This window comes from Aquarana catesbeiana, linkage group LG06, assembly GCF_042186555.1.
Source record: "Aquarana catesbeiana isolate 2022-GZ linkage group LG06, ASM4218655v1, whole genome shotgun sequence".
NCBI classification, from domain to species: Eukaryota; Metazoa; Chordata; class Amphibia; order Anura; family Ranidae; genus Aquarana; species Aquarana catesbeiana.
Window position 1 is genome coordinate 61507008 of NC_133329.1, and position 26492 is coordinate 61533499.

Genomic DNA, 26492 nt, shown 5'->3' on the forward strand with positions numbered 1-26492 from the left:
GCTGTAGCCAGTGGAACTGATTTGATTATTTGGTCTGTTGTGGGTTCTGCATTTGTAGGCTTTGCCTGTCTCCCCCTGTCTTTCCAGAAATTACTGGAACATAATGGGTGGAGAAGGTAGAGAGTGGGCTGACCTGGTATACAAACCTCAGCCAATCCCTGGTCTGGAGAATGACCAGAAGGGGGCTGAGAGATGTAAATAGGGTGTGGAGCATAGAGCAGCAGGGTTCTTTGCCTGCTGGAGAGTGACCCAGCCTGGAACTGTTGGTAAACCTTCCAAGGCTCTGAGAAGCTGCAAGGAGTTCTGGATGATTCTGTCTCACCAAGGAGCTGAAGGTTCCCCGCACAAGTCACAGAATGCCTAGGCAACGTCCAAAGAGGATCTTATCAGGAGGCTCGTGGTGCAGTGTGAGCTGAATCTGGAGGGAGGCATCCAGATAGTCTGAGGCACAGTGGGTAGGCCTGAAAGAAATCCCAGGAGAGGGACTGTTGCCCTCGTGCCCCTTTTTGCTAGAGGGGCTGTTCCAGATCTGCTGGCCAGTGTTGTTTCCATGGTGGGAGCCCCCTGTGCTGAAATGTTTGCCATTTTCTTTATAGAAGACCTTTTTCTACTACAGTTAACCATTTGCCAGATAGTGTCCGCTTTGAAGTTCGTTAGTTCTAGGTATCCCAAGGCTTTTCCCAATCCCCATCCCAGTTCTACAAAACAAATAAAAAACACAAAAAGACACTATCTGCCTGCTGACTGTGTGAAGGAATAAGTGAAACTTTGTGCACATGGCTGAAAAAACCCTGTGATTGGCTGTTTGCATCAAATTGGAATCAGAACTTGGGTTAAACAGAATGACCACTATAGAGTCTGCGCCACAAAAGTATTGTGCAAAAGGATTAGGTAGGTGTGCAAAAATGCTGTAAATGAAGAATGCTTTCAGAAATAGAAGTGTTATTAGTTTATTTTTATCAATTAACAAAATGAGTAAGAACAACTAAAAGAACAGAAAAGAAATCCAAATCAATTCCATATTTGGTGTGACCACCCTTTGCCTTCAAAACAGCGTCAATTCTTCTAGGTATATTTGTAGGCAGGTGCAGTCTGTATTCCCCACTGTAGATGGCGCTTGAAAGCGGCAATGCAGAAGGGGGGGAAGAAGTTGTGAAGAACTCGGTTCCTCTATGAATTCCTGCGGTTACAATTAGACGCTGGTGCCCCATGTGACTTCAGCGGCCATCTTGGGTCAGGCAGAGCCTATTTAAAGCGGAGTTCCACACAAAAATGGAACTTCCGCTATTCGGAACCCTCCCCCCCTCCGGTGTCACATTTGGCACCTTTCAGGGGGGAGGGGGGTGCAGATACCTGTCTAAGACAGGTATTTGCACCCACTTCCGGCATAGACTCCCATGGGAGTCTACGCCTCTTTCCGTCCCCACCGCGCTGTCTCCAGGGAACACACAGCTCCCAGGAGAGAGCGGGGACCACTTGGGATGCGCAGCGCGACTCGTGCGTGCGCAGTAGGGAACCGGGAAGTGAAGCCGCAACGCTTCACTTCCTGATTCCCTCACCTAGGATGGCGGCGGCAGCTGCCGAGAACCGAGCGGGTCCTCGGCGTCCCCTGCCGACATCGCTGGACCCTGGGACAGGTAAGTGGCCATGTACTAAAAGTCAGCAGCTGCAGTATTTGTAGCTGCTGGCTTTTAATATTTTTTTTTTTGGCGGTGTGGGTGAACCCCCGCTTTAAGAGTCCTAGGTTTGGCATGCTTTTATGGGAGTGGCTAGTGTAGGAACGGGTTCACTGTCTGGCAGGGAGAGAACTCAGCAACAGTGAAAGGTTTCTGAGGAATGAGGAAAGTGCAGAGACTATGCTATCTCCTTGCAGGAAGGCTCCCATTTGGGCATGGTTCAGCCAGGCTGAACACTCCCTCCTCACTGCAGAAGCTGTCGGCATTATTCTTAAACCTTCGCTATTGTTTGTAAGTGGCTGTGGTACCCCCTCCCCCACCCCGTTGGTACATTGTTGGGACACTCACAATATACTGTTCTTATCCACCCCTGCCTCTGCCGGTGCACCACGCTGCAGCCTACTCACACCCTTGCACAGTTTTTGAGGAAACTCAGCGGGTGGGTTGTTCCAAACATCTTGGAGAACTAAGCACAGATCTTCTGTGGATGTCAAATCCTTCTGTCTCTTCATGTAATCCCAGACAGACTCAATGATGTTGGGATCAGGGCTGAGAAATACAAGCAGATACTTATCCATCATGCAATACCATCAGGGAGGCGTGTGATTGGCCTCAAATGTATTCTGCAGCAGGACAACCACCCCAAACATACAGCCAATGTCATTAAGAACTATCTTCAGTGTAAAGAGGAACAAGGAGTCCTGGAAGTGATGGTTTGGTCCCCACAGAGCCCTGATCTCACCATCATGGAGTTTGTCTGGGATGACATGAAGAGACAGAAGGATTTGAGGCAGCCGACATCCACAGAAGATCTGAGGTTAGTTCTCCAAGATCTTTGGAAAAACCTACCTATTGAGTTCATTCAGAAACTGTGTGTAAGTGTACCTGGAAGAATCAATGCTGTTTTGAAGCCAAAGGGTGGTCACGCCAAGTATTCTTTCCAAAGTGAAGGGAAAATGCCTTCTTAAACTGTGGTCACTTGTAAAGACGTCCCCATCGGAAGATTTCCATCTATTAATGACATTTTTGATTTCCCATCACTTTCTCTCCCAGTGACAATGTTCACCATAACAAATAGAGAGGATGGATCTCTCCAGAGGAGACACGGACAGCTATATATATTAAAAAAAAAAAAAAAAAAAGTATCAAAAGGTTCTAATCCTTCTCTACTCTATTCATAACAACAAGAACATCTTCCGATCATCTCTAACATCAACCAATAAAAGCAACAGTGACAAGACACCCCAACACCATCATATCATAGAATAAGAAAATAATGTCTATATACAGTCATCATGTGTATTCTGGAATCTTGGTGTGGTTTGTGTATTTCTTCAGATCTGTGTGATCCGCAGTGTTACTTCCTGTAATAAAGACCGCTCACTGCTGCTCTCTCTCCTTGTGCAGGGGGACTGGTCTTGTCTCAGCCCCCTCCTGTAGTTTTCTGCAGGGAGACTGTACTGGGTGGAGCTTACTGGTCCCCTCCCACAGCTCTGCTCTCTGCACAGGCTGTGTACAACATAGTGATGATGTCACTGCTACTTTTACAAGGTAATATATGGGTTTGCAAAGGCATTTGGAGCACACAAAGTGGATTTAAATCCACTGAGACTAATGAGGAAAAGAAACTAGAATTATTTTTTTTCGTTTCCTGCAAATCATGTATGTGCACATAAGCTGTGTTGAGAAATGCAGTATATATATATATATATATATATATATATATATATATATATATATATATATATATATATATATATAGTGTGGTGCCAGATAACCAGTAGTGCTAAGCTCAAAATATTAAGAATAAACATTAAAGCGGAGTTCCGCCTAAAAAAAAAAGAATTTAAAGTCAGTAGCTACAAATACTGCAGCTGCTGACTCTTAAAAAGACACTTACCTGTCCAGGGAGCCCGCGATGTCCTCACCCGAAGCCGATCCGTTCCCTCGGCTCCAGGTGGAGGCGCTGGCATTGCTAGTAAGGGAATCATGGAAGCGAAGCCTTGCGGCTTCAAAGCCCGGTTCCCTACTGCGCAAGCGCAAGTTGCGGTGCGCGTTCTGAGTGGTCCCTGCTGTCTTCTGGGAACTGTGTGTCTCCCAGAAGACAACGGGGGGGGAGGGGCTAGACATGGCATAGATCACCGCGGACACTGCGGGGATCTTTCGCCAGAAGTGGGAGCAAATACCTGTATTAGACAGGTATCTGCTCCCCGCTGAAAGGTGCCAAATGTGACACCGGAGGGGGGGGGGAATCCGGACAGTGGAATTTCCATTTTTGTGTGGAACTCCACTTTAATGCTAATATGAAATGTGGCCTATATCTCAGAGAATTAACTCCTATTTGCTGATTGTACATGTAGACCTCTCTTCCTACTTAGCAGTGCTGCACAAAGACTGAGCCTTGCTGATCCTTTAGTTGTAAAGATGTTTTCAGAACGTTCGTTCACCTATTTAAAAGTTAAAGGGGATGATTCAACAATCAATTTTGACCAGAACTAGCGCTAAAAAAATGAAGAACAAGAATGGAAAATTTTAATCTAATGGGAAAGAACAAACTAATTGTTGAATTCACACCCAAATTAGAAAAAACTGTCACATGCAAGTCATGCTGAAGTCACGCTGGTATACGACTTTGAAGTGAACCCGGGCTTAACCAATCATTTTTGGCATACTAAAATTGCCATGGCCGTTGTAAAGGTTGCATGGAAGGGGGTTTGTCCTTTTCCTACATACATTGTCCAGAAAGGTGTCCCTCTTTCTGATTCAGAAAGTTTGGAGATATGATAAGAGTTAGTAGAAGGGGATATGAACACGTATTATTCTAAATGGTATCAGGGACTCTTCTGAGTAGCATTGGTTTATGCTCTTAATTTAGTTTTTGTTTTAATTATCCCAGCTGTTACTATTTCCAAGGTGGTTTCACCCTCTTTATTATTTGTATTGATGACAAAATTGTAGAATAAAATAATATGTTGTGAATTATGGTTTTATAGGAAACACTGGAGATACAATCTTTACCCAAGCTCCATAAATCAGATAGAAAGCAGCATGGAGGGGTTCGGTGAAGGTGGTGGTGAAGGTATGGAGGTGTCTGATGGGGTCACTCAGCTGGTAGAAGGACAGACGGCCACCTTCATAATCCAAATACAATCCCAATCTTTTCACAAGAGACTCCGGGTATGACACCTGTTTTTGAGAGTCATGTAGAAATGCATATTCATTATTTTCATCTATGCAGAAGCTCCAGGACTTGTTATTATACCCAATAGAAGACTCCTCTCCATCTCTCTCTATACTGGGATAGCAAACACCCACATCCCAATACCCACAGTCACCAACCTCTACTTCCCAGTAATGTCTACCATGGGAAAAACTCTCCATACTCATCACTTGAGTGTAGAATGTAAATCTCTGTGGTAACAGTGGTCTATATATTTCTTTTTTAGTGTCAGACGCTGTTCTGAGGTCATCAGACAAATCCAAAAATATATTGGCTGTTTTATTATCCAATAGCAGATCTGTTTTTTCCTGTATATTGAAGTGGGTTTGGAATTGCATATTAGTGATAAGATCAGTTATAGATTTGTGCAACACAAGAGAGATCATAAAATCATCCAGATCACGAATAGAAGTTTCTTCCACATTCTGGTCACCTTCATTCAGTTCCTGATCCTGTAGGACAGTTATTGGGTCGGTCATGTTACACAACTTCTCGATGTGACCAATTTCCCTGGACAGCTCATCCTTCTGTATCTCCAACTGTTTAATGAGATCATTGACTGACAATGAGACCTCCTCTACCTGTTTGGAGATCTCACTCAGGACTCTCTGTTCCTGGACCTCCAGCTGTCTTCTGATATCCTCAAACAGGGCAGTGACTCTCTTCTTCTCATCATCTGCTTTTTCTTGTGCTTTTCTCTTCTGGTCCTGTAGATTCTGAATTTTTTTCTCAGTTCTCTCTTTCGTTGTGGTCAGTGTTTCTAGAACATTTCTTAGTTTCTCCTTCTTCTCTAAAGCTTCTCCTAGAAGTTCCACTTCATGCCCTTTATGTTCCCCCACCAGACAGCAGGATGCACATAGACAGACAGCATCCTCAGGGCAGTAATATTCCAGAAGCTTCTTGTGGATGGAGCATTTTTTACTACTGAAGGATAAGGTGGGTTCTGCCAACACATGGTCCACTGTCTTGTTGTGGGCTGTCAGGTGTTTATCACACATAGAAGTCTCACAATGCAGACAAGTCTTCACAGCTGCTGCCGGAGAATCCACACAATATGTACAGAGGATCTCACTTTTCTCCTCCTTTTGTTGGGTAGATCTAAACTTGTCCACAATGTTACACAGCTTCCTCCTCTTCTTCATCACTTGATGTTCTACATCCTCCTCTCTGCACTCCGGACAGGAATAAACTTCAGTTCCCTCCTGTGTATCCAGATCAGTCACAATACAATCCCGGCAGAAGTTGTGTCCACATTTCAGTGACACCGGCTCCGTATAAAGGTTCAGGCAGATGGAGCAGCTCAGCTCTTCTCCTAGAGCAGTAGACGCCATCCTGGGAACATAGGAAAGAAACTAAACTAAAAATTTGCTTTCGTAAACAGGGCAGAGGCTTCACATGTTAATGCCTACAGAGGACGGGAAGACCCCAAAGCAAGTAATTTTTACTTACTGTGTATTATTGAGGCTTCTGAGAACTCCAAATAAAACACAACATTTAAAAATAAATTTACAGAAAAAAAAAAACACTTGTCTAGGACCCAATCATAGTTATCATTTGTGTAGAGGAAAATGTTGTTCATGATTCTTTTTGAGACTGTGATAAGAAATATAGACTGTTAGCTAAGGATAGGTGGTGGGTGTAATGCTCCCCCTGGGGTGACCATAGTTTGTTTCACAGATACCAGCCATTTTCATGTGTAGCACCCTCCTAGGTAGGTGCTAGGGTTAGATAGATACTATTAGTTCTACTTTTGATAGGCAAATTTCCCCTCCAAGCTAGTGGGATACTTTGCCCATTTTTATGTAAAAAGTTTTTGTAGGAGCCATTGGCTCGGGCCAGTGAGGACATGGCCTATTTTTGGCGGGGGTGGATGTAGCACCCTCCTGTGTAGGTTCTAGAGTTAGCTAGATAGAATTTGGTGTGCTTTGATAAATGTGGTTGTCCTTCTTTAGTCAGAGTGGATGTAAGTATTTGTTAGGAAAAAGCATAGTTATCTCACTGTACTTAGTGAGCTGTGATCATTTAGTCAGGTCTGCTTTGTATGCTCAGATGCTGCCAGTCTGCCTAGCTTCCTCTGTATCCAGGAAACTTTAGAAGTTTCTGGATGATAGGTGTGGAGTTATGCAGATGGCAGCATGAATATTGATAGAGCCTCAGTCTACCCTAGAGAGAGGGGTTCTAAGGCATGCTGGGTACCTGTATATATTCAGTGAGCACACAGGGCTCTGGGTTCTTTCCTGTCCAGGGCTGATCCAGCCTGAGAGAGGGCACGTGGCCTTCCCAGGTAGCTACTGCCATCCTGCCTCAGGTGGGCAACCTGAATGCTGAAACCCAGGTTTTGCTAGGCTGACGGAGGGGCTGTGTATTAAAGATTTGGTCTGGTATCATGGAAGAAGGCATCCAGCTGCTCTTGGGCCTTGTAAGTACATACATCCCTAAGGATCTTAGATATTAAGTGCTGTTTGACCCCCTCTGGTGATAGGAAGTCAGCTGCAGGTCTAACAAAGAGAACACCGGCTGGTGTTCCAAAGAGCTTTGTCCACCTAGCCCACTTTTATAGGGACACTGCTCTGGGGCTCTGATGAAGTTTCTGCTACTAGTACTACCACTGCTACTTTTTACTACTTCCTTAACCACTTACGGACCGCCCGCGGCAGGTTTACGTCACTACTTTGAAGAGGAATACCGTTGTTATGGCAGCAGCTAGCTGCCATAACCCCGGTATCCTCTTCTTCAGCGGGCGGTCTGCTTTTAGATAAAAGTGGTCTCTGCAGCGCATTCTCCGCAAGATCACTTTTATCGGCAGCAGGAGAGGGGCCCCCCCTTCCCTCCGCCGCTTACCAGAGCCGTCGGTATCGGCGGAGGCGATCGGATCCTTCTCCTTCCTGGGTATGGAGACAAGTGAGGGGAAGATGGCCCCCACCTGTCTCTATATCATTGCAGGGTGGAAGCAACGTCAAAACGTCACTTCCGCCCATAGCTCTTAAAGGGTCATTTTTTTTTTTTTTTTGCATTGTAGTGTAAATATGAGATCTGAGGTCCTTTTGACCCCCAGATCTCATATTTAAGAGGTCCTGTCATGCTTTTTTTTCTATTACAAGGGATGTTTACATTCCTTGTTATAGGTATAAAAGTGACACAATTTTTTTAAAAAGAACAGTGTAAAAATAAAACATAAAAGGTAAAATAAATAAGGAAAAAAATATTTTTTTAAACACGCCCTGTCCCGCCGATCTCGCGTGCAGAAGCGAACGCATACGTGAGTAGCGCCCGCATATGAAAATGGTGTTCAAACCACACATGTGAGGTATTGCCGCGATCATTAGAGTGAGAGCAATAATTCTAGCCCTAGACCTCCTCTGTAACTCAAAACATGCAACCTGTAGAATTTTTTTTAAACATCGCCTATGGAGATTTTTAAGGGTAAAAGTTTGTCGCCATTGCACGAGCGGGCGCAATTTTGAAATTGTTGGGTATCAATTTACTCGGTGTAACATGATCTTTCACAATTTAAAAAAAAATTGGGCTAACTTTACTGTTGTCTTATTTTTTAATTAAAAAAAGTGTATTTTTTCCACAAAAAAAAAGTGCGCTTGTAAGACCGCTGCACAAATACGGTGTGAGAGAAAGTATTGCAATGACCGCCATTTTATTCTTTAGGGTGTTAGGAAATATATATATATATATAATATTTCGGGTTCTAAGTAATTTTCTAGCAAAAAAAACTGGCTTAAGGCTAAGTCCTTAAGTGGTTAAAGCTGAAGTCCACGGTTTCATTCAAGTACAAACTCTAACATAGCTTGCCCTGAAGATTAGATAAATTCCTCAAGTGTTCATAGTTCCTATTTTTAGAGTATCCCAATTATCTCCTTCATCCCTATCCAAGTTCTCCAAATTAAAAAAAAACACCCCTAGACTGGTTATTGGAGAAACGTGTGAATGAGCCTATGTGCCTGGCTGTGGGGCACAGTAACTGGGGAGGACCTGGACAGTATTCCTGTGGATCCTACGGGTGAAGCACTACACATACAACCAGCAGGTTGAACGGGATAAAATTAGTTGATTCCATCACACGGAGATATTGTATTCTGACAGCGAGACAGAGAGAGTTCCCTGCCATGAGAATACAAAGATCAGTGTTGCTGGCTATAGCTGGTGGCATTGAATGAGCCAAAAAAAACCTGACAGGCTGGTTATAACATTGATTGAGAGATCGATGTCTGAACAACCAGCCTGCCCATAGAAGGATTGAAATTCCAGTCCCTCCTGAGCCAAATTTTACTCCAATCTATGGCCGGCTTAACAGGCTGCCCCAGTCAACTTCTACCCAGTTTTGCTGTTTTCACCAACCTTCTCCAACACACCAGACCTGTCTGCTCCCCAGGATGCAGAGCTCTGACTGGGTCCAGGTGAGTCTAAATTGACCAAAAGGGAGAGGAGGGAAACCCGGAGTGGACGGAGGATCAGAGGTCTGGAAAGGTGGAAGAAAGGAGTCGGGAGATTTGTAAATCCCGAACAGGACATTTCCAGAATCACTGCCAGACCCTCTACTACAAGACCAAATAATAGAGGAGATCCGTTCTCTGTGTGTTCTGGACACCAACTAGATAGAATGGTGTTTATCCCAACAGTGGATCCCTCCCCATCCAAGGCATCTGGATCACATCACAAATCTTTATTTTGAAGCTGAAGTTTTGGGATGGATATTTTGCATAAAAAATGAGTTTTGACTTTAGTTATACTTGAAGGCTCCATTCACACCTGAGCGTAGCGCAGAGACAGCCGCTGTACCACGTTTTTAAGCTTGTTTGGGTTTTTTTTTTGGAGCAGCACCATTCATTGAATGGGCCTCTCTCCGCTCCAAAGAAGCTCAAATACCAAATCTTGGCACAGAGGTAGGAGTGTATGGCATTGCGATTTTTTGCCATGATTTTAGTTTTGTTGCTCGACAATCGCAGCAAAATTACACCACGTTTGGGGTGCCATTAGGAAATAATAATAATAATAATTTTGCCATGATTCTGGAATCGCGGCAATTCCACCCCTGATTCAAATCGCCTAGGTGTGAACGGAGCCTAGAGTGAATCTTGTAATAAAAGCAAAGTCCACTTAATATTTCCGGGCCCCTCCCCAATAAAAAAAAAAATTAGGATACAGCCCCTGCCAGGTTTTTTATTGATTTGTGTCCCTGTTGTCACCAGGCAGGGATGAGTCATTGGTTGTTAGGACGCAGGCGGGTGTCGGCTCCCGAACAACCAGGAGCCCAGAGCAGGAAGACGTCACACTAAGAGCCCTTTCACACTGGGGCGGGGGGCGGCGTCAGCGGTAAAACGCCGCTATTATTAGCGGCGTTTTACCGTCGGTATGCGGCCGCTAGCTGGGCGGTTTTACCCCCCGCTAGCGGCCGAGAAAGGGTTAAATACCACCGCAAAGGCGATTTGCCGGCGGTATAGCCGCGCCGTCCCATTGATTTCAATGGGCAGGAGCGGTAAAGGAGCGGTATACACTCCGCTCCTTCACCGCTCCGAAGATGCTGCTGGCAGGACTTTTTTTTACCGTCCTGCCAGCGCATCGCTCCAGTGTGCAAGCCCTCTGGGCTTTCACACTGGATACAGAGCAGCGGCACTTTCGGGTCGGTTTGCAGGCGCTATTATTAGCGCAATAGCGCCTGCAAACTGCCCCAGTGTGAAAGGGCTCTTAGCGGTGGTAATAATATCTCTCCTAAACCTCTCACTTCACACGGAAGCTGGAGGGTCACTCAGCCAAACCCCCATCTATCCCGCCATTCACATAGAAATCTCCATAGACTGTACACAGAGCAGAGATCTCCTCATATTATTTCCTCTTCTGGTGGAAGAATGTTCTATAGTGTTCACATATTTTATTTATTGATGAAAGTTCTTTAAAGTGTAAGTTCACCTTCAGCACTAAAAATCAAATCATTCCTAACAGAGGACAATCTCCATGTACAGAATTATTTCTCTTCTTTTCTAAACATTTCTCACCCCGATGTTCTGGATCTCTTCTGAGTTCTTCTACAAAATACACTCACAGCTTCTCTTCTACTTCCTGTTTCCTCCTGGTAATGTCATCTGGGAGTTGTAGTTCCCTGAGATAAGAAGACACTACAAGTCCCATGATTCATTGCATTCTCTGTGTGCTGATAGGAGGGTCTGGTCAGACATGAGGAGATTTTTCCTCCTCCCCCTCCTGTCATCTCCACATTGCTGTGACTGGAGGGGGGGGGGGGAGGGGAGAGGTGGGAGAGACGCAGACATTCTGTCTCACTAGTCTGTCATAATAATAAGAATAAGAAGAGTTGCAAGAGATTAAAAAAACATTGCAAAGTCCCAATATATAATGATCTGTCTATATATACTGTATTATGAGGACAATATCTTCTCCCCCTATTACCATCTATCTCTCTCTCTCTGTATCACTCTATATCACTTTCTCTCTCTCTCTGTATCTCTCTCTCTCTCTGTATCTCTCTCTCTCTCTGTATCTCTCTCTCTGTATCTCTCTCTCTCGGTATCTCTCTCTCTGTATCTCTCTCTCTCTCTCTGTATCTCTCTCTCTCTGTATCTCTCTCTCTCTGTATCTCTCTCGGTATCTCTCTCTCTGTATCTCTCTCTCTATATCTCTCTCTCTGTATCTCTCTCTCTCGGTATCTCTCTCTCTGTATCTCTCTCTCTCTCTCTGTATCTCTCTCTCTCTGTATCTCTCTCGGTATCTCTCTCTCTGTATCTCTCTCTCTCTCTGTATCTCTCTCTCTCTCTGTATCTCTCGGTATCTCTCTCTCTGTATCTCTCGGTATCTCTCTCTCTGTATCTCTCTCTCGGTATCTCTCTCTATGTATCTCTCTCTCGGTATCTCTCTCTCGGTATCTCTCTCTCTGTATCTCTCTCTCTCTGTATCTCTCTCTCTGTATCTCTCTCTCTGTCTGTATCTCTCTCTCTGTATCTCTCTCTCTCTCTGTATCTCTCTCTCTGTATCTCTCTCTCGGTATCTCTCTCTCTGTTTCTCTCTCTCTGTATCTCTCTCTCTGTATCTCTCTCTCTGTATCTCTCTCTCTCTGTATCTCTCTCTCTGTATCTCTCTCTCTGTATCTCTCTCTCTCTCTCTCTGTATCTCTCTCAGTATCTCTCTCTCTGTATCTCTCTCTCTCTGTATCTCTCTCTCTCTGTATCTCTCTCGGTATCTCTCTCTCTGTATCTCTCTCTCTGTATCTCTCTCTCGGTATCTCTCTCCCTGTATCTCTCTCTCTGTATCTCTCTCTCGGTATCTCTCTCTCTGTATCTCTCTCTCGGTATCTCTCTCTCTGTATCTCTCTCTCTCTCTCGGTATCTCTCTCTCTGTATCTCTCTCGGTATCTCTCTCTCTGTATCTCTCTCTCTCTCTGTATCTCTCTCTCTCTGTATCTCTCTCGGTATCTCTCTCTCTGTATCTCTCTCTCTGTATCTCTCTCTCTGTATCTCTCTCTCGGTATCTCTCTCTCTGTATCTCTCTCTCGGTATCTCTCTCTCTCTGTATCTCTCTCTCTGTATCTCTCTCTCTGTATCTCTCTCTCTCTCTGTATCTCTCTCGGTATCTCTCTCTCTGTATCTCTCTCTCGGTATCTCTCTCTCTGTTTCTCTCTCTCTGTATCTCTCTCTCGGTATCTCTCTCTCTGTATCTCTCTCTCTGTATCTCTCTCTCTCTGTATCTCTCTCTCTGTATCTCTCTCTCTCTCTGTATCTCTCTCTCTGTATCTCTCTCTCTCTCTCTGTATCGCTCTCTCTCTGTATCTCTCTCTCTCTGTACCTCTCTCTCTCTCTCTCTGTACCTCTCTCTCTCTGTATCTCTCTCTCTCTGTACCTCTCTCTCTGTTTCTCTCTCTCTCTGTATCTCTCTCTCTCTCTGTATCTCTCTCTCTCTCTCTGTACCCCTCTCTCTCTGTATCTCTCTCTCTCTCTGTATCTCTCTCTCTCTCTGTATCTCTCTCTCTCTGTACCTCTATCTCTCTCTGTATCTCTCTCTCTCTCTGTACAAAAGAATATGAAAACACTGCGCTCTAATAGCAAAAATAAAATATATGTGAGCCAGCAGCTGCATACATTGTGACAAACAATAACTGGTAACTGTACCTGTACCTCTCTCTCTCTGTATCTCTCTCTCTCTGTATCGCTCTCTCTCTCTGTACCTCTCTCTCTCTGTATCTCTCTCTCTGTATCGCTCTCTCTCTGTACCGCTCTCTCTCTCTCTGTATCTCTCTCTCTGTATCTCTCTCTCTATATCTCTCTCTCTCTCTGTATCTCGCTCTCTCTGTATCTCTCTCTCTCTGTATCTCTCTCTCTCTCTGTATCTCTCTCTCTCTGTATCTCTCTCTCTCTCTCTGTATCGCTCTCTCTCTCTGTATCGCTCTCTGTTTCTCTCTCTCTCTCTGTATCTCTCTCTCTGTATCGCTCTCTCTGTTTCTCTCTCTCTGTATCGCTCTCTCTGTTTCTCTCTCTCTGTATCTCTCTCTACGTTTCTCTCTCTCTGTATCGCTCTCTCTGTTTCTCTCTCTCTGTATTGCTCTCTCTTTCTATTGCGCTCTCTCTCTCTCTGCATCTCTCGCTCTCTGTATCACTCTCTCTGTATCTCTCTCTCTCTGTATCTCTCTCTCTGTATCTCTCTCTCTGTATCGCTCTCTCTCTCTGTATCTCTTTCTCTGTTTCGCTCTCTCCGTTTGTCTCTCTCTCTCTCTCTCTCTCTCTGTATCGCTCTCTCTCTCTCTCTGTATCTCTCTCTCTGTTTCGCTCTCTCCGTTTGTCTCTCTCTCTCTGTATCTCTCTCTCACTCTGTACCTCTCTCTCTCTCTCTGTATCTCTTTCTCTCTGTACCTCTCTCTCTCTCTCTGTATCTCTCTCTCTCTGTATCTCTCTCTGTATCTCTCTCTCTATATCTCTCTCTCTCTGTATCTCGCTCTCTCTGTATCTCTCTCTCTCTGTATCTCTCTCTGTATCTCTCTCTCTCTGTATCTCTCTCTCTGTATCGCTCTCTCTGTATCTCTCTCTGTATCTCTCTCTCTCTGTATCGCTCTCTCTCTCTGTATCTCTCTCTCTGTATCGCTCTCTCTGTTTCTCTCTCTCTCTCTGTATCTCTCTCTCTGTATCGCTCTCTCTGTTTCTCTCTCTCTCTGTATCTTTCTCTCTGTCTGTATCGCTCTCTCTGTTTCTCTCTCTCTCTCTGTATTGCTCTCTCTTTCTATTGCGCTCTCTCTCTCTGCATCTCTTGCTCTCTGTATCACTCTCTCTGTATCTCTCTCTCTGTATCGCTCTCTCTCTCTGTATCTCTCTCTCTCTGTATCTCCTTCTCTATAGCTCTCTCTGTTTCTCTCTCTCTCTGTATCGCTCTCTCTTTCTGATCGCGCTCTATATCGCTCTCTCTCTATCACTCTCTCTCTCTCTCTCTCTGTATCACTCTCTCTCTATCACTCTCCATCTCTCTCTGTAATAGTATTGCTCTCCATCTTGTTGTAATATGTTGGCCAATTTATAATGTATAATATTGGCCAATGTATAATATTGTATTGGAGTATGGGTTGAGCAGAAATTGTCCAAGCCAGCTCAATTTTAATATAACAGTTGAAGATCCTTTGATGTGCTAATCTCATGCAAGTCTACCTAGGGGTGTGAGGTATGGGCTGTTAACCTGATTGAACATTTCAAAGGGTACATTGTTTAAAGGACCATAGAAGAAATATTTATTGATGGTAATTAGACCTGAGGGGGTAACAATGGGATCAGGAAGTGTTTTGGGTTGGCCTAGCGGAGGCTCCCTCCTGTGGGGCTAATTTATCAGGAGGGCTTGTGGATATGCAGGAATGTAAGTATTCCAAAAGGTATTCAAAAGGGTGTTCAGGTGATATACACATATCTAAAGGGGACTTGTTGATGTTGATATGCGGGAGTGCAAATTGGGGTGGTTCACAGCTGTTCACGGCTGGGGGTTGTTGTCTGTTTGAAAGACTAAAGCTAAATTGAAAGGCCAATCAAATTGCTCAGCCATTCAATGCCTGGTGAATATAACACGGCATTCAGTCTATAGGTTTTGTAAGTAAGTGAGGCTTGTGTGTGTAAGTGAGGCTTGTATGTATAAGTTAGGCTTGTCTGTGCATGGCTGGGAAGACTGAATAATATGGGTCTCTGAATTATATTTCCTCTGTCGGATTTCTTTGTCATCTGTGGACTTTGGACTTTGTTCTGTGTTGGAAGTCAATAAAGTGCATCTCTCTGGAAGAATTGGGTTGCTGCGGAAGAGTACTTACATCATCATTATTATAATAATACCTAAATATTAATTATCACACGACACTCTATATCATATCATCCAGTATACCTGGTGATCTAGATTTGAACTTAATATATTCGATCACTACACTGGTGCCGTGACTCGGATCAGAAGAGCATTTTCGGACTTAGTAACGGAAGTCGGTGGTGACAACAATCCTGTGAGGTGGACAGAAGTCTGATGAAGAACCAAGAGCTGTGCTGTGACTCTAATGTCTGGAATGTCTGGTTGTGACATAAGAGAGTCTGATCTACAAATTTAAACAAGTTGGGAACCCCAGAATTATTCTCTGGAGACCGGAAACAACAAAAAAAAAAGGACTGTGTCGTGTACCAGAAGACCTGAACTGGAATCTGAAGGAGTAACTAATGCGGTGAGTAAAATATTTCCTTTTTTTTTTAACTATTAGTAATATAGTCAAAATGCTTACTCAGTGTGAAGCCAGTGTCAGTTCTGATAAAGTTAACAGATGGGTATTAAAATGTATTAAGCGCCATGGTGGTCCTTATGAAATTCCAGAAAAATGTAAGCAGACATGGACGATGATGAAGGAATTTTTAGAGAAAAATGTTTTTGATAGCAAAATTTCAGAAAGTAAAAGAAAAGGTTGCATTATACAGGGCTTGTTATCTTGCTGTTTAACAATGGAAAGTTCTTTGAATAATAAGGTTGAGGAAATTACCCAGTTACAGAAGGCAGTTGATAATAGCAACAATGTTTGTGAGAGGTTACAAAACCAATCAGACACCGAGACAGTAAATTTAAAATTGCATGCGGTTACGATTGGAGAAGCTTTACTTGAGAAATCTAAACATTGTGATGAATTATCAGAGGAAAATGAGAGATTAAAATTAAGAATTATGGAATTAGAGAAGAGATCTCAGGAATGCAGATATGCATCAAATCTTGGATTCAGCAATCTGCAGCAAACAGAACCTCATATTAAATGTGATAATTCATTACCAGCTGCCCCCACTGTGACTACCACAGTTTATAACAATAATAATAATACAGGTGAAGTTCAGCTTGTAATGAAGCCGTTAAAACCAAAAGAATTAGACGCAATTCTTAAAGAAATAGGAATGGTTCCATACCATGATTTAAACAGATTTTTAAAATGGTTTTGTGACGTGCAGCAAGTCAGAGATATGTACAATCTCAACCCATCTGACTTAGAAAGAGTTTTGCAACATTCTATAGGAAGTGGTCTTTGGATGAGAATTAAACAAATCTGTATTCAGCCTCTGAGGACAAGGGACATATTACTGGAATTATTATGTGTTTTGTATGGTGTACGTTCTGATGTTACTATTCATGGGAAGATCCAACAAATGCAAAATGAATCTCCCTATGAATTGTCACACAGGATAGCAACTATTATGGAATTATTGGTCGGTAATAATCTTGCATTTGAGCGTGGGGGCTTGATACATATGAGTATGTTTCTAGATGCGTTGCATGAAGATATCAAACAAAATATTTTATTAGTTACCCCAAATCCTCATGATTTAAAAGACATATTGTTGAGAGCAGACCATTTATGGAGAAAGTCAAATGAGCAGGCTGTCAAAATTGATTTAGCCACATTGTTTAGGACAAATACTGAACATAAAGATCAGAAGATATTATCCTATGATAACACTCAGAGAGGACACTCCGGGTCAAACATAGGTGATATTAATATGAAAAACAGAGCTGACCAAAATAATAATAAGAAAAGGTCAAAGACTTGGATACCGTTCTCTCAGTTAAAACATAAATATGACCAGCTGAAAATTGAGTATGACAAGATGAGAGGGGAACGTGATACATTATTACAGCAGTTGAAGGGGGTACAGGGTGTCATGAATGTACAAGATGTATATTCTCCAGATCTGTTTTTGAATGCAGATGACACTTCTCTAGCAGTGGGGGTGAATTAGCTCCAAACTGTAAACGTGTAAATAGTGTTTTGTTTTAACTTCAAACAATGTTTAAGGACCTTGCTAATTAGTTTTGTTGGAGAGTTTTGTTTTTCAGGGACGTCTGAAGATGCTTGCATGTGAATAGCAGAAGTCTGAAATTGAATAGTGGGGGAGAATTATGGGAGAAATGCTGAATAGACAATATATCACTATACATGGAATTATAAAGCATTCATGGACTCTCTCGGAATTCATCAAGCAATGGACCTTTTTTTCTTTTTTTCTTCAACGCCCTAATTTTTAATTTTTCGCCCTTTTCCTGATATATTTTGCTTTTCATTTTTTATTTTCTTTATGTTTTATTTCTTGAACATTTATCTTAAAACCAAAGAGAAGCATTTTAACCTAAAATAATTTTCATAACATCTGTACATATTACATAATGCTTATTGATCAATATATTTGACATCTAAGGTGAGATGCTGCACAATGGCTTGGCATAGCATAAATTTTAGTATGTTGGGTGGTTTTCCTAAATTTATAAGAGGGGTGAGTGAAATTCATCACTCTAGTCATGATTTGAAAATTTGTTGATTCAGTTGTTTATAATATGCTAAAGGCTATGACATATATGGATGAAAGAGACCTTTCTACCTTTCATGGTGAAGATACTGGCAAGAATTTCCACTGCCGCTTTGTCTGGATAGAAGATCTGATAAACACTGATGTCAAGCTGATTCTATCTGAACCATCGTGTGGGGGTATATCTATATGTATATGTTGGTATACCATTCAAGTGTAATTATGGACTGAATGATCCAAGTAACTGCTTTATTGAAGACAATGAGGGGTCGGCCTACAGCAAATTACAAAAGCAAATTGTGGCTGGCAATCAACAAATTCTGACACTTGACAGGTACACATCCCAGTCATCATTGTTCAAATAGGAAATGGAAAGAAGCAGATGTGAATTGTAAAATGCTTGCAAGATGGACTCATGAATGTCAAGTGCAAGAAAATAGTTTGAAGCACAGTTCTTACTGCCATATCCAAACTTTTTGACCTTGAAAGTGAGTGCTGGTACATTGATGGTTCTTCTTACTATAAAGATGAAAGTAGAGTGTTTGCGTAAAAGCATCTTTAAAAATGAAAAGCTTGAGCCTGGAGATGAGAGAATCCTGGACTTGTGGATTGGAGTTCCCAGAGCATACCAAGTTTACTTTCAGTAAGATGGTGAGAGATGTGATGAAGTCCGACCGAAGAATGGACTGTGACATCAGCTCGTCTTTGCGCAATATTCAAGATCTTGATGTGATATAATAAGGCCTAACAGCTATATGGGCCACTGACATTTACCAAATCCTTTTCCAGTCATGGTCTAAAAGTTATATTATCTAATAACTGTTACATGGGGATATTTTAGAGGCTGGCGAAGAGAGATGTAACCAGTTTCAACTTCATATTTTATATGAGCCATTGTAAAGCATCCAGTACCTTAAATCATACTGATATTTTTTGTTGTTTGATTTATGGGTCAGTTCTAGTAGTTAGAACCGACCCAAGTGGGGGTATATGTTGTAATATGTTGGCCAATTTATAATGTATAATATTGGCCAATGTATAATATTGTATTGGAGTATGGGTTGAGCAGAAATTGTCCAAGCCAGCTCAATTTTAATATAACAGTTGAAGATCCTTTGATGTGCTAATCTCATGCAAGTCTACCTAGGGGTGTGAGGTATGGGCTGTTAACCTGATTGAACATTTCAAAGGGTACATTGTTTAAAGGACCATAGAAGAAATATTTATTGATGGTAATTAGACCTGAGGGGGTAACAATGGGATCAGGAAGTGTTTTGGGTTGGCCTAGCGGAGGCTCCCTCCTGTGGGGCTAATTTATCAGGAGGGCTTGTGGATATGCAGGAATGTAAGTATTCCAAAAGGTATTCAAAAGGGTGTTCAGGTGATATACACATATCTAAAGGGGACTTGTTGATGTTGATATGCGGGAGTGCAAATTGGGGTGGTTCACAGCTGTTCACGGCTGGGGGTTGTTGTCTGTTTGAAAGACTAAAGCTAAATTGAAAGGCCAATCAAATTGCTCAGCCATTCAATGCCTGGTGAATATAACACGGCATTCAGTCTATAGGTTTTGTAAGTAAGTGAGGCTTGTGTGTGTAAGTGAGGCTTGTATGTATAAGTTAGGCTTGTCTGTGCATGGCTGGGAAGACTGAATAATATGGGTCTCTGAATTATATTTCCTCTGTCGGATTTCTTTGTCATCTGTGGACTTTGGACTTTGTTCTGTGTTGGAAGTCAATAAAGTGCATCTCTCTGGAAGAATTGGGTTGCTGCGGAAGAGTACTTACATCATCATTATTATAATAATACCTAAATATTAATTATCACACGACACTCTATATCATATCATCCAGTATACCTGGTGATCTAGATTTGAACTTAATATATTCGATCACTACACATCTGTATTCCTCTCTATCTCTCTTTCTGTATCACTCACTCTCTCTCACTGTCTCGCTCTATCTGTATTGTTCTCTCTCTCTCTCCCTCTATCTTTATCTCTCTCCCTCTATCTATATCTCTCTTTATCACTCTCTCTCTGTGTCACTGGGATCCCACCCATTGCTTAGGGATCGCTTTATGGCTCTCTCTCTGTATCTCTCTCTCTCTCTGTATCTCTCTCTCTCTGTATCTCTCTCTCTCTCTGTATCTCTCTCTCTCTGTATCTCTCTCCCTGTATCTCTCTCTCTCTGTATCTCTCTCTCTCTCTCTCTCTATATGTATCTATATCTCTCTTTATCACTCTCTCTCTGTGTCACTGGGATCCCACCCATTGCTTAGGGATCGCTTTATCGCTCTCTCTCTGTATCTCCCTCTCCAGTGATTTCAATAGTTGTTAAAGCGGAGTTCCACACAAAAATGGAACTTCCGCTTTTCGGACCCCCCCCCCCCCCTCTGGTGTCACATTTGGTACCTTTCAGGGGGGAGGGGGTGCAGATACCTGTATAAGACAGGTATTTGCACCCACTTCTGAGCATAGACTCCCGCCGGGGTCTACGCCACTTCCCGTCCCCCGCACGGGTCCCAGAGACAGCAGGGACCATTTGGATAGCACAGCGTGACTTGCACATGAGCTGTAGGGAACCTGATTCCCTCACCGAAGATGGCGGCGGCAGCACCCGAGAACCGAGGGACTGTTTGGCCTCGGGTGCCGACATCGCGGGCGCCCTGGACAGGTAAGTGTCCTTATTTTAAAAGTCAGCAGCTGCAGTATTTGTAGTATGTGTATGTGTAGTATTTGTAACTTGCCAACACACTCATTTATAGCTGGCTATCGCAGTAAGCGGCATTGAAAGGCTACAGATACCAACAAAGCCTGGGGAATGCCCAGGAAAAAATCCAAGCCTACTTACACCAGCTCGCAGACAACCAATTAACCCCCGCTAACGGCTGAAAAAGGGTTAATTGAATTCAATGGACAGGGGCGCTGTAGAAGCGGTGTACCCACCGCTCCTACAGCGCCTCAAAGATGCGGCTTGCAGGACTTTTTTTGGTGTCCTGCCAGCGCACAGCTCCAGAGTGAAAGCACTCTGGCTTTCACACTGGAGTGAGAGGAAAGGCTCTTTACAGGTGCTATTTTTAGTGCTATAGCGCCTGTAAAGCGCCTCAGTGTGAAAGCAGCCTTAGAGTCTGTAAAAGACTTGAGACTGGGTCGGAGATTCACCTTCCAGCAGGACAGCGACCCTAAACGTACAGCCAGAGCTAGAGCTACAATGGAATGGTTTAGATCAAAGCATATCCATGTGTTAGAATGTCAAAGTCCAGATCTAAATCCAATTGAGAATCTGTGGCAAGACTTGAAAATTGCTGTACACAGACGCTCCCCATCCAATCTGGGCTATTTTGCAAAGAATGGGCAAAAAATTCACTCTCTAGATGTACAAAGCTAGAAGAGACATACCTAAAAAGACTTGCAGCTGCAACTGCAGTGAAAGGCAGTTCTACAAAGTATTGACTCAGGGGGACTGAATACAAATGTACACCACACTTTTCACATAATTATTTACACATAACATGACAAAATGAGAAAATTTCAAGGGGTATGAATACTTTTTCAAAGCACTGTAGTTGCCAACATTTCTAAAAAATTTACAGGGACACTTTTTTCGCTGTGTAGTCAGCAAGCTATGGTGGAGGTGGAGAATTATTTTAAATAGGGGTGGGGCATTCATTTAAAATGGGTGTGGTTTTATGAGGCATATTTTTAAACTAATGCTATATGGGGTAAAGAAATACAAAAGCTAAGTACAGGGCAGTATGAATTGGCAGTAATGTGCTATGGGATGTATAGAATGTGGTAGCAGAGCAGTCAGTGAGCAGTATGTAGTGGTAGTGCAGGGAACAGTATGTAGTGGTAGTGCAGGGAACAGTATGTAGTGGTAGTGCAGGGAACAGTATGTAGTGGTAGTGCAGGGAACAGTATGTAGTGGTAGTGCAGGGAACAGTATGTAGTGGTAGTGCAGGGAACAGTATGTAGTGGTGGGGCAGGGAACAGTATGTAGTGGTGGGGCAGGGAACAGTATGTAGTGGTTGTGCAGGGAACAGTATGTAGTGGTAGTACAGGGAACAGTATGTAGTGGTTGTGCAGGGAACAGTATGTAGTGTTAGTACAGGGAACAGTATGTAGTGGTAGTACAGGGAACAGTATGTAGTGGTTGTGCAGGGAACAGTATGTAGTGGTAGTGCAGGGAACAGTATGTAGTGGCGGAGCAGGGAACAGTATGTAGTGGCGGGGCAGGGAACAGTATGTAGTGGTAGTACAGGGAACAGTACGTAGTGGTTGTGCAGGGAACAGTATGTAGTGGTAGTGCAGGGAACAGTATGTAGTGGCGGGCAGGGAACAGTATGCAGTGGTAGTACAGGGAACAGTATGTAGTGGTAGTACAGGGAACAGTATGTAGTGGTTGTGCAGGGAACAGTATGTAGTGGTAGTGCAGGGAACAGTATGTAGTGGTAGTACAGGGAACAGTATGTAGTGGTAGTACAGGGAACAGTATGTAGTGGTTGTGCAGGGAACAGTATGTACTGGCGGGGCAGGGAACAGTATGTAGTGGCGGGGCAGGGAACAGTATGTAGTGGCGGGGCAGGGAACAGTATGTAATGGCGTGGCAGGAAACAGTATGTAGTGGTGGGGCAGGGAACAGTATGTAGTGGTGGGGCAGGGAACAGTATGTAGTGGCGGGGCAGGGAACAGTATGTAGTGGTAGTGCAGGGAACAGTATGTAGTGGTAGTGCAGGGAACAGTATGTAGTGCCGGACAGGGAACAGTATGTAGTTGCGGGGCAGGGAACAGTATGTAGTGGTAGTACAGGGAACAGTATGTAGTGGTGGGGCAGGGAACAGTATGTAGTGGTAGTGCAGGGAACAGTATGTAGTGGTAGTGCAGGGAACAGTATGTAGTGGCGGGCAGGGAACAGTATGTAACCGCACTGTAGCCACACCGATTCCCAAAAGTAGTTTCTGTATTACTTTTGGCGATTTTGGGGTACGATTTCCATTGACATCTGTGCAGAAACCCCCACAGATGTCTCTGAAATCGCCAACGAAGTCAGGACTAACATGCGGGAATGAACATTTCTTTTTCCGCTGTCAGTGTGAACCTGGGCTAAAGGGATATTGCTGACCTTAATTGTCTGAGCACAGAGATTTTTTAAATCACATAGATATACAGCTTGCCAGGGTACAACCCAGGGGCGGCTGGTGCTCAACATTTTCAACATCCGCGGGCCGCCCACATAACCCCCCCCCAGCGCTTGCTCGATCAATCGCCGCTCCCCCTCCTCTGTCACTCAATTGCTCGCCCATCACCCGCCAGGCCCCATCTGCGATCTGTGAACTGATCTGGGGGTGTCAGTAACTTTGTATTGACACCCCCAGATCGGTTCACAGAGGGCAGTGGGAACTCGCACTGGAATTGTGCTGGTTCCCACGTCGCAAGAGTGTGAACCCAGGGTCAGTGTAACCAAGTGAATTATACTTTTTTTGGGATAATTTGGGTCTTCATCTGGTGGTGAATGATATGTCCTGCGTTTTTATTATCAAAGGAAAACTGGCTTAAAATAGGAAAAAAGATAGCTATAAATTTTTTGCTATTAGAAAAAAGGTTCTCCTACTCCCAAAGTTAGTGGCAATACCACATACACTATATTACCAACGGTATTGGGACACCTGCCTTTACACACACATGAACTTTAATGGCATCCCAATCTAATGCCCTGTACAGAAAATGTGTGATAGGACCGTGTTGTCGGAAATTCCGACCGTGTGTAGGCTCCATCACACATTTTCCATCGGATTTTACGACACACAAAGTTTGAGAGCAGGCTATAAAACTTTCCGACAACAAAATCCTTTGTCGGAATTTCCGATCGTGTGTACACAAATCCGACGCACAAAGTGCCACGCATGCTCAGAATAAATAAAGAGATGAAAGCTATTGGCTACTGCCCTGTTTATAGTCCCGATGTACGTGTTTTACGTCACCGCGTTCAGAATGATCGGATTTTCCGACAACTTTGTGTGACCGTGTGTATGCAAGACAAGTTTGAGGCAACATCAGTCGGAAAAAAATCCTAGGATTTTGTTGTCGGAATGTCCGACCGTGTGTACGGGGCATTAGTCCGTAGAGTTCAATATTGAGTTGGCCCACCCTTTGCAGCTATAACAGCTTCAACTCTTCTGGGAAGGCTGTCCACAAGGTTTAGGAGTGTGTCTATGGGAATGTTTGACCATTCTTCCAGAAGAGCATTTGTGAGGTCAGGCACTGATGTTGACGAGAAGGCCTGGCTCGCAGTCTCCGCTCGAATTCATCCCAAAGCTGTTCTATCGGGTTGAGGTCAGGACTCTGTGCAGGCCAGTCAAATTCCTCTACCCCAAACTCACTCGTCCATGTCTTTATGGACCTTGCTTTGTGCACTGGTGCGCAGTCATGTTGGAACAGGAAAAGGCCATCCCCACCTTTTTCCCACAAAGTTGGGAGCATGAACTTGTCTAAAATGTCTTTGTATGCTGACACCTTAAGAGTTCCCTTCACTGGAACTAAGGGGCCAAGCCCAACCCCTGAAAAACAACCCCACACCATAATCCCCCCTCCACCAAATGATTTGGACCAGTGCACAAAGCAAGGTCCATAAAGACATGGATGAGCAAGTTTGGGGTGGAGGAACTTGACTGACCTGCACAGAGCCCTGACCTCAACCCCATATAACATCTTTTGGATGAATGAGCGGAGACTGTGAGCCAGGCCTTCTCTTCCAACATCAGTACCTGACCTCACGCTCTTCTGGAAGAATGCTCAAATATTCCCATAGACACACTCCTAAACCTTGTGGACAGCCTTCCCAGAAGAGTTGAAGCTGTTATAGCTGCAAAGGGTGGGCCAACTCAATATTGAACCCTACGGACTAAGACTGGGATGCCATTAAAGTTCATGTGCGTGTAAAGGCAGGTGTCCCAATACTTTTGGTAAAATAGTATATATGTGTAGGATGGGGCTAATTGAAGGGAGGAGGAGTGTATTCCCTGAGACTACCTCCAACCTCCGGGCCAGAAGCCAGGAATGGCCTCTGTGGCCCGAGGGGTGGGGGGCAGGCTCCTCTTCCTAATGCAGACCCACCATATTGTGGATTATGCATGCCGAGGCATGCGGCGAGTCCTGCGGTCCAGTCATGAAGCCGGCCGGTGTACCGTGAGTAGGGCTAGGGACTCCCGGAAGTAACGTAAGTGACATACAAAAAAAAAACATGTTCTGCCCCCCACAGTGGTGGATCGCCAGGGCCTGATCGCAAGTTCGAACTTTGGGACCTTGGTAGTTCCGCCACTGGTGTCAGTAGTTTTGCGTTATTAGTTTTTTTTTTTTTACCATTTTATGTTTTTTTTGTTTTTTACAATTTTGTTCTTTAATATTCTTTACAATTTTCCAATTTGTTTTAGAAGCCCCATTACACACACATTTGCCTTTATATCTTAAACTGATTGGGTTGTTTTACAAGGGATTACATATACTTTAAGAAACTCACAGTGACATGAACACATACAAGCATTCACAACAACATAGCTATACATTCTGACATTGTTTTATATTCTGTATTGTAATACAGTATTCATACTGTAATCATTTGCTATTTTGATACTAAACTTATTTTAGATTATTATATACAGTAATAACAGAAGGACTTTAACCACTTGCTTACTAGGCACATATACCCCCTTCCTGCCCAGGCCATTTTTCAGTTTTCAGACCTGTCACTCTTTGAATAGAGCTTTCTCTTGGAGGTATTTAATCACTGCTGGTTTTTATTTTTTTTTGCTAAAAAAGACTGAACATTAAAAAAAAAAAAAAAAAAACTTTTATAGTTTGTGTTTGCAAACAGGTAATTTTTCTCCTGAGGCTGCACTGATGGGCACTGATGAGGCGGCACTAGTGGGCACTAATAGGTGGCACTGAAGGACACTGATAGGTAGCGCTGATAGGCAGCACTGATAGGTGGCACTGATGAGGCACTGATTGGCAGCACTGATGGATATTAATAGGTGGCATTGGTGGGCATTGATAGGTGGCACTGATTAGCAGCACCAATATGCACTGGCAGGTGGCACTGGTGGGTACTGGCAGGCAGAACTGGTGGGCACAGATGAGGCGGCGGTGGCTCTCACTGTTCGGGACCGATGTCCCTTTTGACTCAAGCCGGTGATTGGCTTTTCTTTTCTCCTCGTGCTGCCAGCGTGAACAGAAAAAAAAGCTGATTACCGATCTTCTGTTTACATTACATGACCAGCTGTCATTGGCTGACAGCTGATCACATGGTAAGGGGTCGGAGAATGGCCCATTACTCCGATCTGTGATCCACCGAGTCTCATTGACTTGGTGATCACAGAGCGTGCCGCACGTGCCCCGCAGGGGGCGCGCAGGCACCTCATGCATGGGAGGATGTCTATTGATGCCCTCCCGGCAATTAAGGCCCGCGCTATGGCCGTCTTTCAGGTATAGCGCGGGCGGGAAGTGGTTAAAATTGAGTGGTTCTCATCTCACAAAAAAAAAAAGGTATTTCTGCGAGGTTATGAAATACTCAGAAGATCATATTTGACACAATCAGACATGGCTTACCTGGTTGGTTGTCTGTCCTCCCTGGATGGACAGCACTCTTCTCTCCAACAATACTACACTTGGGACGTTGGGACGTTTTTGAGCGGAAAAAACAAAGGACATGTTTGGAAATTTTCTGCCGAACGAACGATATATTGAAAGGTCAATGTGTTTCCCGCCCGAACTGTGTGCACTAGGTATATGTAAAAAAA

At 43.7% G+C, this 26492-nt stretch overlaps 1 protein-coding gene across 1 annotated transcript; it reads right to left on the reverse strand.

Moving 5' to 3' along the window:
* Nucleotides 1-4194: 4194 nt before the first annotated feature.
* LOC141148533 (E3 ubiquitin-protein ligase TRIM39-like) lies at nucleotides 4195-11105 on the reverse strand. Its single transcript, XM_073636076.1, has 2 exons — nucleotides 10902-11105; nucleotides 4195-6228 (listed from the first exon to the last, which is right to left on the reverse strand). Exon 2 carries the CDS (start codon nucleotides 6225-6227, stop codon nucleotides 4656-4658), a length of 1572 nt encoding a protein of 523 aa, XP_073492177.1. The 5' UTR covers nucleotide 6228; nucleotides 10902-11105; the 3' UTR covers nucleotides 4195-4655.
* Nucleotides 11106-26492: the final 15387 nt, after the last annotated feature.

What these genes read in the sequence shown, in the direction of transcription:
- LOC141148533 (XM_073636076.1), bottom strand. Translation starts at nt 6,227, where the DNA reads ATGGCGTCTACTGCTCTAGGAGAAGAGCTGAGCTGCTCCATCTGCCTG.